The sequence below is a fragment of the Salvelinus sp. IW2-2015 genome, linkage group LG16 (genome assembly GCF_002910315.2).
Source record: "Salvelinus sp. IW2-2015 linkage group LG16, ASM291031v2, whole genome shotgun sequence".
NCBI lineage: Eukaryota > Metazoa > Chordata > Actinopteri > Salmoniformes > Salmonidae > Salvelinus > Salvelinus sp. IW2-2015.
The window spans coordinates 34,271,986-34,286,784 of NC_036856.1; the positions used below are offsets into that span (position 1 = coordinate 34,271,986).

At 44.2% G+C, this 14,799-nt stretch overlaps 1 protein-coding gene across 1 annotated transcript in view; it reads right to left on the minus strand.

Annotated features, from left to right (window-relative positions):
- Positions 1-884: 884 nt before the first annotated feature.
- LOC111975478 (collagen alpha-1(XXIV) chain) overlaps positions 885-14,799 on the minus strand; it is a 120,666-nt gene continuing 106,751 nt past the window's right edge. Inside the window, exons 15-23 of the mRNA XM_070447431.1 lie at positions 11,998-12,051; positions 11,275-11,319; positions 9,230-9,283; positions 8,688-8,741; positions 5,957-6,010; positions 3,074-3,127; positions 2,116-2,169; positions 994-1,044; positions 885-911 (exon numbers count right to left, since the gene is read on the minus strand). Of these exons, the coding sequence (XP_070303532.1) occupies positions 885-911; positions 994-1,044; positions 2,116-2,169; positions 3,074-3,127; positions 5,957-6,010; positions 8,688-8,741; positions 9,230-9,283; positions 11,275-11,319; positions 11,998-12,051 (447 nt within the window). The remainder of the gene's footprint in view (positions 912-993; positions 1,045-2,115; positions 2,170-3,073; positions 3,128-5,956; positions 6,011-8,687; positions 8,742-9,229; positions 9,284-11,274; positions 11,320-11,997; positions 12,052-14,799) is intronic.

Here is a 14,799-nt window from a genome sequence, read left to right on the forward strand (position 1 = left end):
CGAGGACAGGCGATTTTTAAGCGACAAGTGCTTCAGCACTCGCTGGTCCCGTTCGGTGAGCTTGTGTGGCCTACCACTTCGCAGTGGAGCTGTTGTTGCTCCTAGACGTTTCCACTCACAATAACAGCACTTACAGTTGACCGGGGCAGCTCTAGCAGGTCATACATTTGACAAACTGACTTGTTGGAAAGGTGGCATCCGATGACGGTGCCATGTTGAAAGTCACTGAGCTCTTCAGTAAGCCCATTCTACTGCCAATGTTTGTCTATGGAGATTGCATGGCTGTGCACTCAATTTTATACACCTGTTAGAAACGGGTGTGGTTGAAATAGCCAAACCCACTAATTTGAATGGGTGTCCTCATACTTTTGTCTATATAATGTAAGTTTTCATTCCTACTACTACCCTGGTTATATTGCTCACTGTTCTGGAATTATTCTGGACAGTTAGCTTATGATTAGACACAACACCAAGGGAAAGAGATGGTTACACACACACTGGACCATATCTGCAAATGGACCTGATCGACTGACACTGTGTTGGTTGTTTTTCTAAACAGTCCAATACAGCATGCGTGCAGTATGCACGCTGATAGTAACTTCTTACCTTCAGTCCCTCAGGTCCAGGTTCCCCTATGTAGCCTTTCCTTCCAACTCTCCCTTGTATGGAAACACACACACACACACACACACACACACCACCACACACACACACACACACACACACACACACACAACACACACACACACCACACACACACACACACACACACACACACACACACACACACAACACACACAACACACACACACACACCACACACACACAAACACACAACACACACACATTACAGGATGCATCAACTTTTCATGTTTTATCACATCTCATCTGTGTACTTCATGATGAAACACCTGGAAATGGGTGGAGATGGAAACCAACAGGAAAACATGCAGGTTGTGTATCTGCAATGTGATTTGAAGGGAGGCTGGAGACACTTACAGTGGTGCCAGGGCCGCCAGGTGGGCCAAGGTGTCCCTCATCACCCTGAAAATACACAGTAAAACAGGTCAACACAGTGCAATGCATCATACACAGCTGGATTTGGGGACCTGTTAACATCACTGGGCACTGGCAGTAACACTAGCTGAGCAACATCCCATCTCACCTCTTATGCACAGATCTACTAATGTTAAAACCACAGAGGGCCTGTGTGTGTGTGTGTGTGTGTGTGTGTGTGCGTGTGCGTGTGCGTGTGCGTGTGCGTGTGCGTACTCTCATCGATCACAGTGTTCTCCCTAGCAGAGTGACCTGGATGTTTCTCTCTATGTCCACACTGCCTGAAGGAGAGCTTGATGATTCCAATGATTAGCATGTATGATGTTCTGCTTTGAGACATTTTCTCTGATCAAGGGAAAGTTATTAATGCTATAGTGATTGAACTCTACAGCATTTTCTTGCAGGCTATGCAATAAGACTCCGTGCCAGGAAAGAGAGTGAGAGAGAGATTGAGGGGCCTCCCAACTCGGTACCACAGTTGAGTTGGGTGCCAATACCGTAACACAAGCACAATGGAAAGGTGTACGTACGGTACACACTGTACACACTGTACTGTACACACTGTACTGCACACACTGTACTGTACACACTGTACTGTACACACTGCCAAGGCTTCTGTTCTTATTTTCCACTGCTGCTGGAAAGCCCTGGAGTCTGCCTTGTTTTTGATTAGCACCCAGTGATGAATCATGACGGTATACAGTACAGTGGAACATGCCCTGGGACCTGGAATCACTCTACAGCTCCACATAGTGCTCCACATAGTGCTCCACATAGTGCTCCACATAGTGCTCCACATAGTGCTCCACATAGTGCTCCACATAGTGCTCCACATAGTGCTCCACATAGCCTGAACTTACTGTAGCAATGCCAACCGCCTCAACTCTGGTTACAGGTTCAACTGTATGTATAAACTGACAATCTGTTTTGTAATCAAATGCAAACTAAATATTGTTAGCTTCCTGCATGTTCAGTTGTGTCTGCAGTATTCTGAGTATGATGTACAGTAGTTTAGTGGTTCTCACCCACAAGCTACAAATTCATGATAATGTCTCTTACCTCTGTTCCTTTTGGCCCTGGGGGTCCCTGTGGCCCTCTGGCACCTAGGAGTCCCTGCAACACAGCAGGATACATGGTATGTCATACAAAACAGATGTGTTGCTATTATTGAAAACACACAAATGAACCCTCAGGAGTGGAAGATGCACTAAGGATCAGGGGTTGGAACCGGTTCAGGGAACAGAACACCGGAAAATAAATACATTTTTCAAGGAACAGAATCAGAACTGGGAACAAAAGTGATCTACTGTATATTGTTTCGGAACAAAACCATTATTTTAAAATTATGGGAACCGGTTAATTACGTACCACAAAAATCGCAACAAAGCGCCTATGCAAAGCCCTCACTCAGAAAGGTAATCCAGGGTCTGCCTGCCTGCTTGCTGTCTGCCTGTCTGCTGTCTGTCAGCCTGCCTGCCGTCTGTCTGCCGTCTGCCTGCCTGCCGTCTGTCTGCCTCTGCCTGCCTGCCGTCTGTCTGCCGTCTGCCTGCCTGCCGTCTGTCTGCCGTCTGCCTGCCTGCCGTCTGTCTGCCGTCTGCCTGCCTGCCGTCTGTCTGCCGTCTGCCTGCCTGCCGTCTGTCTGCCGTCTGCCTGCCTGCCGTCTGTCTGCCGTCTGCCTGCCTGCCGTCTGCCTGCCTGCCTGCCTGCCTGRCTGTCTGTCTGTCTGTCTGTCTGTCTGCCGAAAATCTTTGTCAGCGTGTAGGCTACCTGCCCCTCCCCCTCTGAAGCATAGGCTACTGCAGCCTAATGTCGAGCTAAATATAAAACATATATATATTTCAGAGCTTTCAAAATTTTACTTTTTTGGGGTTCGAACCAGTTCAGAACTTTATTTTGRAGGTCAGAACAGTGGATCCGAACAAAAAAATGTTTGGTTCTGTTCAGAACATTTTGGTTCGAACCCCTGCTGAGGATTAAGCATTTTGAGTTGAGTTGTGGAAACAGTGCTTGTCTTTACCTTAGGTCCAGGAGGGCCGTTGGGACCTGGCACACCGATGTCTCCAGGAAAACCCTGAGAAACGAAACAGGATTAAATACAAAAAAAGAGTTAGAAATGAATCACCTGGTTCTTTGACGGCATCATTAATCACAAGACTGATGTGATCATATAGGTTTGATGCCACATCTAACATGACACACTCCTGAACACACCTGAATGTATTCAGCTACTTTATATTCCATTCTATTACATCATACTTTCTTTAGATATGTGTGTACAGAAAGGGACTGGAGGATTATCTACATAGTGTGCCTATATGCTTGTATATTGCTATATATGGCAGGGTCAGGGTCAGACCCAGACTGCCCCTCTTTTCTAAAAAATACTTTATGGATTGGCAATGATGAGAACAGGGAGCACACTGACCTGACCCTCTGTAAGACGGGGTAGGCAAGGTCAATACATCTGTATCTAAAGAGTGACAGGGCCTAGCTATGTTATACGAGCCTGATGTAAAGGGGGTGATGGATCGAGACGTTGGCTGAAGACTGTCAGACACACCTGCCTCAGCATGGCATGGCCGGCTCAATTAAAACAGGGGATGGGGAGGGGGAAAGAAGTCGGAGTGTTGGTGTGGGGAGAGGGTGAGGGGGAGAGAGGAGGAAAGTTGGTGGGGGAGAGTGGGAGGGAGAAGGAGAGGGTGAGAGGGAGAGTGGAAGGAGAGTTGGTGGGGAAGAGGATGAGAGGGAGAAGGAGAGGGAGAGGGGGAGAGAGGGGAAGAGGGGAGGGAGAGTGGGTGGAGAGTTGGTGGGGGAGAGGAGGAGAGGGAGAATGAGAGGGGGAGAGTTGGTGGGGAGAGGAGGAGAGGGAGAAGGGGAGAGTTGGTGGAGGAGAGGAGGAGAGGGAGAATGAGAGGGGAGAGTTGTGGGGGAGAGGAGGAGGGGAGAAGGGGAGAGTTGGTGGAGGAGAGGAGGAGGGGAGAAGGGGAGAGTTGGTGGAGGAGAGGAGGAGAGGAGAAGGGGAGAGTTGTGGGGGAGAGGGAGAAGGAGAGGGAGAAGAGAGGGGAGAGGCAGAGGCAGAGGGCAGAGGGGAGAGGGGAGGGGAAGGGGAGAGGAAGGGGAAGGGGGAGAGGGAGAGTTGGGTGGAGAGTTGGTGGGGGAGAGGAGGACGAGGGAGAATGGAGGGGAGAGGGGCGAGAGGGGAGAGTTGGTGGAGAGTGGGAGGAGAAGGGAGGAATGAGAGGGGAGAGGGGGAGAGTAGTGGGGGGAAGGAGAGAGGGAGAAAGGGGAGAGAAAGCTATGGAGATCTATCAGATTTACAGATGTGGTGTTTTAACAGGGCCAAAGAGAGTAAAATGGAGTGAACCTTTCTGGGCTCTTTGATCTTGACAAGGCAACAAACAGTCAACCACCATAAAGTAGAGTTACAACATTTATAGGACGGATGGTAAAACAAGTGAGACATTGTTGGATTCAGTTTATAAAAACTTAAAAGACATCTAGTCTGTGAGTCACATGATGTGCACACACCGAGAACATTACAGGATACGTTTGGATTAGTTTGACTTTCCAAATCCTATATATACCTATTAATGGTCTCCTGCTATCTGCTATCTCATAGATCTGCTAGATTGGGAATAAATCAGAACCAATGTGACACAGGGATGAAGGAAAGCTTACGTGTATGTACTTTATTTCTGTGGTGGGTTTAAGGAGTGTTATCGATGTATATTCTGTGGTGGGTTTAAGGAGTGTTATCAATGTATAACTGTGGTGGTTTAAAGGATTTTATCGATGGTAGATCACTGTGGTGGTTTAAAGGAGTGTTATCAATGTATATCTGTGGTGGGTTTAAGGAGTGTTATCGATGTATATCTGTGGTGGGTTTAAGGAGTGTTATCGATGTATTTCTCAGATGGTTCAGTTTGCTTGGTGTGTGTATCCTGTCCTCTCAAGTTGGACTCTGTCCCCCAAGTTCACGACCTTATCTCGTGTTTAGCATTCATTCGACACAGGACAGTGGCTGACCTGGGGTTGGGAGGGAGGCAGCAGCCGTAGAGATACTATAGATAGTGAGCAGAAATATAGAGGCAGTCTAAAGCACTACTCTGGTTTTAGTTCCTTACTGTGTCTTCTCTGTTAGCTTATCTACTGTTTACATGTGTCTGTCTCATGGACCAGGACAGGAGTTTAACATGACCTAGGGTTGGGAGGGAGGCAGCAGCCATAGAGATAGATACTGAGCAGTCATAAAAAGCACTATGAGGCATTACACTGGACCTGTACCCGTGGCTTCTACACACTGTCTCACCTGGTTGTGACAACCTGTGATCAACTAAAAAGATAGATCCCATACAAAGGCACTATACGGCTATAACTATAGTTAATATAGACCAGTGCCCATGTTGCTTTTACACACTGTCTAATCAGAGGGTAAAGATAAAGAGTGATGTGGGGCTGATCGTGTTTTATGGTGTTAGTGATAGTGTGTATCAGTTTACACCCTGACCCCAGACAGAACACAGGTAGTGGAGCAGACCGCCTCAGACAGTCTCAGGGCCGTTTCTCTATCCCGTCTCTGGGACAATAAAGTTGAAACTTGAGTAATAGGAAAGTAATAGGACAGGGATACAATATGGTCCCAACAGAACTAGAATTTGAACTTGACTATAACAACAGTGTGTAGGAACACACTCTTAGATCAGGACGATATGTTTTTGTGATTGGTTCAGTTTGCATGGTTTACTTGTTTGACCATGTATAGCACTATATGACAGAAGTTTATGACATAATTTTATGACATCATATTGAGCTGTATCAGTAGCTCAATGACCATTAAAGCGACAGAAACATTATAGCAGACATTTAACAGAGTGTGGCTTTAATGATGTCAGTGTTTTACCTCAGGTCCTGGTGGGCCAGGAGGTCCCTGCGGTCCGATCTCACCCATTTTACCCTGTCAGAGCAGAGAGACATTAAACATTTTAAAAAGCACATGCATATCTGAGTTATCCGGTTGCAGGTGCGTGGGAATAATGTGATAACTTAAAAGAAAAGAGAAATCCGCACACTGCCCTTGCTCGAATTACTTATTTTATTAAAGCTTTAACCTGTCTGGGAACGGGGTTCTCACCAACAGCCAATGAAATTGCAGGGTGCCAAATTCAATCAACATAAATCTCATAATTGAAATTTCTCAAACATACAAGTATTAGACACCATTTTAAAGATAAACTTCTCGTTAATCCAACCACAGTGTCCGATTTCAAAAAGGCTTTTTGGCGAAAGCAGAACTTATCATTATGTTAGGTCAGCAACTAGTCACAGAAAGCATACAGCCATTTTCCAACCAAAGAGAGGAGTCACAAAAAGCAGAAATAGAGATAAAATTAATCACTAACCTTTGATATTCTTCATCAGATGACACTCCCGGGACAACATGTTACACAATACATGTATCTTTTGTTCGATCAAGTATATCCAAAAACCTCAGTTTATATTTGGCTTTGCCTCCAAAACATCCCGTGAATTTGCACAGAGCCACATCAATTATAGAAATACTCATAATAAACATTGATAAAAGATACAAGTGTTATTCACAGAATTAAAGATATACTTCTCCTTAATGCAACCGCTGTGTCAGATTTCAAAATAACTTTACGGAAAAAGCAAACCATGCAAAAATCTGAGTACGGCGCTCAGACAACAAATCAAGCCAAACAGATATCTGCCATGTTGGAGTCTACAGAAGTCAGAAATAGCATTATAAATATTCACTTACCTTTGATGATCTTCATCAGAATGCACTCCCAGGAATCCCAGTACCACAATAAATGTTTGATTTGTTCGATAAAGTTCATCTTTATGTCCAAATACCTCCTTTTTGTTCGCGCGTTTAGCCCAGTAATCCAAATTCATGACGGGCGATCACTAGGTGCAGACGAAAAGTCAAAAAGTTCAGTTACAGTCCGTAGAAACATGTCAAASGAAGTATAGAATCAATCTTTAGGATGTTTTTAACATAAATCTTCAAAAAAATTCCAACCGGAGAATTCCGTTGTTTTCAGAAATGCAATGGAACTCAAGCTAACTCTCACGTGAACGCGCATGGTCAGCTCATGGCACTCTGGGAGAGACCTTACTCAATCCCCTCTCATTCGCCCCCACTTCACAGTAGAAGCATCAAACAAGGTTGTAAAGACTGTTGACATCTAGTGGAAGCCTTAGGAAGTGCAATATGACCCCACAGACACTGTGTATTCGATAGGCCAAGAGTTGAAAAACTACAAACCTCAGATTTCCCACTTCCTGGTTGGATGTTTCTCAGGTTTTCACCTTCCATATGAGTTCTGTTATACTCACAGACATCATTCAAACAGTTTTAGAAACTTCAGAGTGTTTTCTATCCAAATATACTAATAATATGCATATATTAGCAACTGGGACTGAGGAGCAGGCAGTTTACTCTGGGCACGCTTTCATCCAAACGTGAAAATGCTGCCCCCTATCCCAAACAGGTTTTAAGTGATATAGGAGCAAGAGCAGTGTGCAGGTTTCTCTTCTGTTTGAATTTAGAGCAAAGACACATGAAAACATCAACACAAAGTGGAAACATCAATGCCAAGCATCTCTCTCTTTTCTTCTTTCTCACTCTCACAAACAGATACCCACACACACACATAACGTACTGTATATTATATATACAAACAGACAGCCACATACACATAACGTACTGTATATTATATACACAAACAGACAGCCACACATGCATAACGTACTGTATATTATATATACAAACAGCATGAGGTAGATAAAGGCTTGGCACTCAAAGTGTCAGTAGTGAGTCTTCACTCTATTTGACAGTTGCCAGTGTTTCTAAGGAGGCAGGCAAGCTGTGTGTGGTTGGTATTGTGTTGTCAAAACAAATATTCATATGTGTCACGCCTTGACCTTAGAGATCCTTTTAATTCTCTATTTGGTTAGGTCAGGGTGTGACTAGGGTGGGCAATCTATGTTTTCTATTTCTTTGTTGGCCGGGTATGGTTCCCAATCAGAGGCAGCTGTCTATCGTTGTCTCTAATTGGGGATCATACTTAGGCAGCCTTTTTTCCACCTTAGTTTGTGGGATCTTGTTTTTCTACTGTTGCGTTCCAACCCTACAGAACTGTGCATTTGTTTTGTATTTGTTGTTTTTTCGGGTGTCATCAATAAAAGAAAGATGTACGCCTACCACGCTGCACCTTGTTCCGTTCCTTCCATCAACAAACGTAACAATATGGTCTTTATGTGATGTTACAGGGACTGACTGCCTGGCGTCTATAGAATTAAAGTCTATGGTTGATCACATTACGTACTGTATATTATATACACAAAAAGAGACCCACACACAGGTGCTAGAAATATGTTGTGTGAATTTGTCCTCATAGTTTTCCTGCAGGATGGTTTAGTTTCAGGCAGCTACAGTATATGGGCTGTTAGTAACAAAGTGCAGGTATTTAAAGTCTAAAAGGTACAGGGTGTTGACTGGAGTTATTCCATTAATTAAGTGCCAGTCTAATGGGTTAAAATGAGAAACACATATACACACACACATATACACACACATACACACTACACACACACACACTACGTACAGGTGGACCTGGTTTCCCACGGAGTCCAGGAGGTCCAGACAAGCCAGCAGCACCCTGGGAGTACAAACAGAAAAACACTTGTTAATTCTCCTATTGTCTCCATCACTCATTATATCACTCTCTTTTGTGTGTGTGTGTGTGTGCGGGTGTATGTGTGTGTGTGGGTGGGTGGGTGGGTGTGTGTGTGTTGTACAATGCAACAGGGACCTGAGAGTGTTTAGTCTAACTGTCAGCTCTCTGACAAGCAGCACTGAGTTTTATCATCTCCATCTGTATGAGTATTTATCATCAACGTACAGTAGCTTCATATCCATATTGCATGTGCTAAACCCAACCCTAGCCTTCTATCGTTGCCTATACATCTGCTATGCATGTATGCTAAGAGTTGGCTACAGCACTGCATACAGTATGTGTTTGAAACTAGCATCACAGCCGTGTTGACTGAGTAAAGACCCCTATGATGCATCTGGAGAATGTCCTGCTCATGATAAAAACAAATCAATGAATTATTCAGACTGATGGGAAATGTGTTGCGCTCCTACCTTGTCACCTTGGTAACCCATCTCTCCCGGTTCACCCCTTAGTCCAGGTGTGCCCTGAATGTTACAGCGTCACACAGAGATATAATACAACCATCCTGCTTACATCAGAGTACAGCGTTAACAACACAACAATACAATCACACTGTTCAGGGGTTATGACCCATCCCATAGGAGATATATCACTCAATAGTCAAGCAGCATTCAAGACCAACAGTTTAATGGAGGAACTGTGTAATTGTTAGGAAAGTAAAACAAACTCAGACAGTTGTACTACAGAGCTGGAATGGGGAAACATTTAGCAAGGATTTACACAACACATTTCTATTTCTCATAGTAACAGCTACTGTACATAGACTACTGGCATGTACAGTAGCAGTCAAAAGTTTGGACACATCTACTCATTCAAGGGTTGTTCTTTATTTTACTATTTTCTAGAATAATAGTGAAGACATCAAAACTATGAAATAACACATATGTAATCACATAGCAACCAAAAAAGTGTTAAACAAATCAAAATATATTTTATATTTGAGATTCTTCAAAGTAGTCACCATTTGCCTTGATGACAGCTTTGCACACTCTTGGCATTCTCTCAACCAGTTTCACCTGGAATGATTTTCCAACAGTCTTGAAGGAGTTCCATATGCTAAGCACTTGTTTGCTGCTTTTCCTTCACTCTACGGTCCAATTCATCCCAAACCATCTCAATTGGGTTGAGGTCAGGTGATTGTGGAGGCCAGGTCATCTGATGCAGCACTCCATCACTCTCCTTATTGGTCAAATAGCCCTTACACAGCCTGGAGGTGGGTTGGGTCATTGTCCTGTTGAAACAAATGATTGTCCCACTAAGCGCAAACCAGATGGGATAGCGTATCATTGCAGAATGCTTTGGTAGTCATGCTGGTTAAGTGTGCCTTGAATTCTAAATAAATCACAGACAGTGTCACCAGCAAAGCACCCCCACACCATCACACCTCCTCCTCCATGCTTCACAGTGGGAATCACACATGCGGAGATCATCTGTTTACTTACTCTGCGTCTCACAAAGACATGGCAGTTGGAACCAAAAATCTCAAATTTGGACTCATCAGTACAAAGGACAGATTTCTACCAGTCTAATGTCCATTGCTCGTGTCTCTTGGCCCAAGCAAGTCTCTTCTTCTTATTGGTGTCCTTTAGTAGTAGTTTCTTTGCAGCAATTCGACCATGAAGGCCTGATTTGCGCAGTCTTCTCTGAACAGTTCATGTTGAGATGTGTCTGTTACTTAAACTCTGTGAAGCATTTATTTGGGCTGCAATTTCTGAGGCTGGTAATTCTAATAAACTTATCCTCTGCAGCACAGGTAARTCTGGGTCTTCCATTCATGTGGCGGTCCTCATAAGTGCCAGTTTCATCATAGCGCTTGATGGTTTTTGCGACTACACTTGAAGAAACGTTCAACATTCTTGACATTTTCCGGATTGACTGACCTTCATGTCTTGAAGTAATGATGGACTGTCATTTCTCTTTGCTTATTTGAGCTGTTCTTGCCATAATATGGACTTGGTATTTTACTAATATCTTCTGTATACCACACCTACCTTGTCACAACACAACTGATTGGCTCAAACGCATTAAGAAAGAAATTACACAAATTACACAAATTAACTTTTAACAAGGCACACCTGTTGATTGGGTTTCTGTATAGCACTTTGTGACATCGGCTGATGTAAAAAGGGATTTATAAATACATTTGATTGATTGACTGTCATTAAGGCAAAGGCTGGCTACTTTGAAGAATCTCAAATCTCAAATATATTTAGATTTGTTCAACACTTTTTTGTTTACTACATGATTCCATATGTGTTATTTCATAGTTTTCATAGTAGGTGTGTCCAAACTTTTGACTGGTACTGTATGTGCATATCAAATCATCATTCCTCTGTTCAGCTACTRCCATCCTATCCCATCATCCTCCCCATGTACTGGACACACACCCCACTCATACACACATTGGGCTAGGACATTCCCAGATACACTACAATAATATAAATATTTAGATCACCTTATCACCTTTCAATCCAGGCAGCCCCGCTTTTCCCGCCAGGCCCTGTCAGAGAGAGAACAAGAGAGGAGGGACTCCTCAGTGGCAGCCATTTTGAAAAGAGGCCAGACAGAGGAAGATCCAGAGGCCGATATAAGAAATGACTTACTAGAGAGGAGAGGATAAGAGGACAGAAGAGAAGAGGAGAGGAAAGAGGACAAGAGGATAGGAGCAGATAGGAGAGAGAAGGAGGGGAGAGGAGAGGTGCAAGGAGGAGAGAGGAAGAGAGGAGAGAAGGAGAGGAGATGAGATGAGAGGAGAGGAGAGGAGAGAAGGAGAGGAGAGGGGAGGAGAGGAGAGAAATAATAGGAGAGATGAGGAGAGTATAGGTGAGGAGGAAAGAAAAGGAGAGGAGAGAGAAGGAGAGGAGAGTACAGAGGAGGAGAGGATAGGAGAGGAGCGAGGAGAAGAGAAGAGGAGAGATGAGGAGAGTATAGGTGAGGATAGGAGAGGAGAGGGAAGGAGAGAGGAGGAGAGGAGTTGAGGAGAGGAGTTGAGGAGAGGAGTGAGGAGGAGAGGGGAAATGAGAGAGGAGGAGCGGATAGGAGATGATAGAAAAGGAGAGGATAGAGGAGGAGAGAGAGGAGAGAGGAGAGAAGGAAAGGAGAGGAAGAGAGAGGAGAGGAAAGGAGAGGAAAGGAGGAAAGAGGGAAAGAGAAGGAGAGGGGATGAGGGGAGAGTTACCATAGTTCCCACTATGCCAGTCAGTCCTCGCTGTCCCTCAAGTCCTGGGTCTCCCTGTAGAGAGAAGGAGCAGTGGGGTAAGATACAATACAACACAAACACACACACACACACACACACACACACACACACACACACACACACACACACACACACACACACACACCACACACACACACACACACACACACACACACACACACACACACACGAAGTATACAGTATATACTGTATTATACATGCTCTGTGTTATGGGGACAGATTTTGAAGGATGTGTTTCACAGGATTATTTTGACACATGCATTTCTGTGAGCCAACACCTAGCTATGATGACTTCCAAGCTGTTCCTGTGCTAACACTAAAGCGTCCGTTTGGGGTTAGGCCATCCATGCGAGCGGACGCAGGACAGGACATCTAATCAGCTGCGACACGGAAATGGTAGGAGTGACCGGACACTGTGCTGCTGAACAAGGAGTCTTCTATTGCAGGCAGGCAGTGAAAGAGACACCTACTGTACTGTATGTTCTTTAGCACCGCACGGTTCATGATTAATTACTATTATAATTATGGTACTAATCATTGTAAGTACATTGACTTTGATAATTATGATGAGGAAGATCATGACGATGTTGTGTGCCCTCTCTCCCATTCGGCAGACTGATGTAGCAGGTTATCTGTGTAAGTGTAGCGTGGGACAGAGGGTCAGTTCTGTAAGTGGTTCCATGTGTTCCATGTGTACCGGTGTGGGTCTGTTTCCCATTACTGTGCTTTGAGGGGACTGTCACCAGCACCCCCTCATCAGAGCCAGCCTGTACACCTGAACAGAGACCTCCGCCTCCTGCTGCTTAACCTCTACAACAATTTCCGTCAGCCGCTGTCACAGAAACCATTAAGGGTTGTCCACATTGTAAAACATGAGGAGTACCTTGGTAAATCATGACTTGTATGAAGACTACGTAGAAGAGTTACTATAAGATCAGCTGAGGATCAATTAGGGAAAGCAGTTGTAAAACATGGACTTGTTTGTTAAATCATCTGTTGTATTTATGGAGACGACAGAATAACAGATAAGCGCAGCTGAGGATTCATAATTGAAAGCAGTTGTGCTTCTCCATTAAAGACATCTTTGTTCTACATGTTCTCCAGTTATTTCACCAGACATAGTGTAGGCTGTCAGTAGTTTGTTTGAAATAGCTATTTTTCCTTACAACTCATCTTATGGTCAGAGGCCACATGAGAAATAGTTCCCCAGTTAATGCATTCTCCCATCACAAGGATCATTAAACCATGACAATCAGTAAAAAATGATACACAATGGATGGCAGACCAAACCACACAAGACAACCAAGTCTGTCTGTCCAACACCAAGCAGACCTGATCCTCATGGCTGTTCTTTAGGATCATTCAGGCTCACTGCCACGACTTTGGTTATAAAGAAGCTCTCCAGAATTAGGTCACAATGCTTCAAGTCAAAATCTAGGAACAAATATGCAGCAACAAGAAGAGTTTTGGAACAGAGCACAGAACAGGAGGCGTGAGGAAAGAACGGAGGCTAGACAGGGTCTGGCCTGCATGTCTGTCTCCTGTCTGTCTTTCTCTCTGCCTCCTGCATAAGGTTGGGGTGAGGTTGAAGTGGGGGGTGGTGGTGAGGTTGGAGAGATGGATATCAATCACATGAGGAGATGCCACCAATTTGTTTGAAATGTGAATTTGAAAGACTTCCTCATGGCGCGGGGCCCAGACAGGGTGACATGAGGAATCGGTCACCACGGCCACACTAGCCGGGTTCCTCTCACATTAATGATGGCTGGAGGACATGTGATTCCAATTCCAGCGTGACGGAAGTGTCCCACATTCATAGAGCTGAATTCATATTTGTCTCTGCAGTGGGACCTACTTTCTCTGGGGCAAAGTGTCTGATGTAACAGAGCCCAGTACCGGCAGTCATTACTGTGGGCACACTATGGTCATCATTTCAACAAACCACCTATAARTTATAAGGCTTTATAGAGCATTCGTAGAGTATTTGTTAGCAGTTGAAGTCAGAAGTTTACATACACCTTAGCCAAATACATTTAAACTCAGTTTTTCACAATTCCTGACATTTAATCATAGTAAAAATTCTGTCTTAGGTCAGTTAGGATCACRACTTCATTTTAATAATGTGAAATGTCAGAATAATAGTAGAGAGAATMATTTATTTCAGCTTTTATTTCTTTCATCACATTCCCAGTGGGTCAGAAGTTTACATACGCTCAATTAGTATATCGTAGCATTGCCTTTAAATTGTTTAACTTGGGTCAAACATTTTGGGTAGCCTTCCACAAGCTTCCCACAATATGTTGGGTGAATTTTGGCCCATTCCTCCTGACAGAGCTGGWGTAACTGAGTCAGGTTTGTAGGCCTCCTTGCTCGCACACGCTTTTTCAGTTCTGCCCACAAATCTTCTATGGGATTGAAGTCAGGGCTTTTTGATGGCCACTCAAATACCTTGACATTGCTGTCCTTAAACCATTTTGCCACAACTTTGGAAGTTTGCTTGGGGTCATTGTCCATTTGGAAGACCCATTTGTGACCAAGCTTTAACTTCCTGACTGATGTCTTGAGATGTTGCTTCAATATATCCACATCATTTTCCGTCCTCATGACGCCATCTATTTTGTGAAGTCCATCAGTCCCTCCTGCAGCAAAGCACCCCCACAACATGATGCTGCCACCCCTGTGCTTCACGGTTGGGATGGTGTTCTTCGGCTTGCAAGCCTCCCTCTTTTTCCTCCAAACATAACGATGGTCATTATGGCC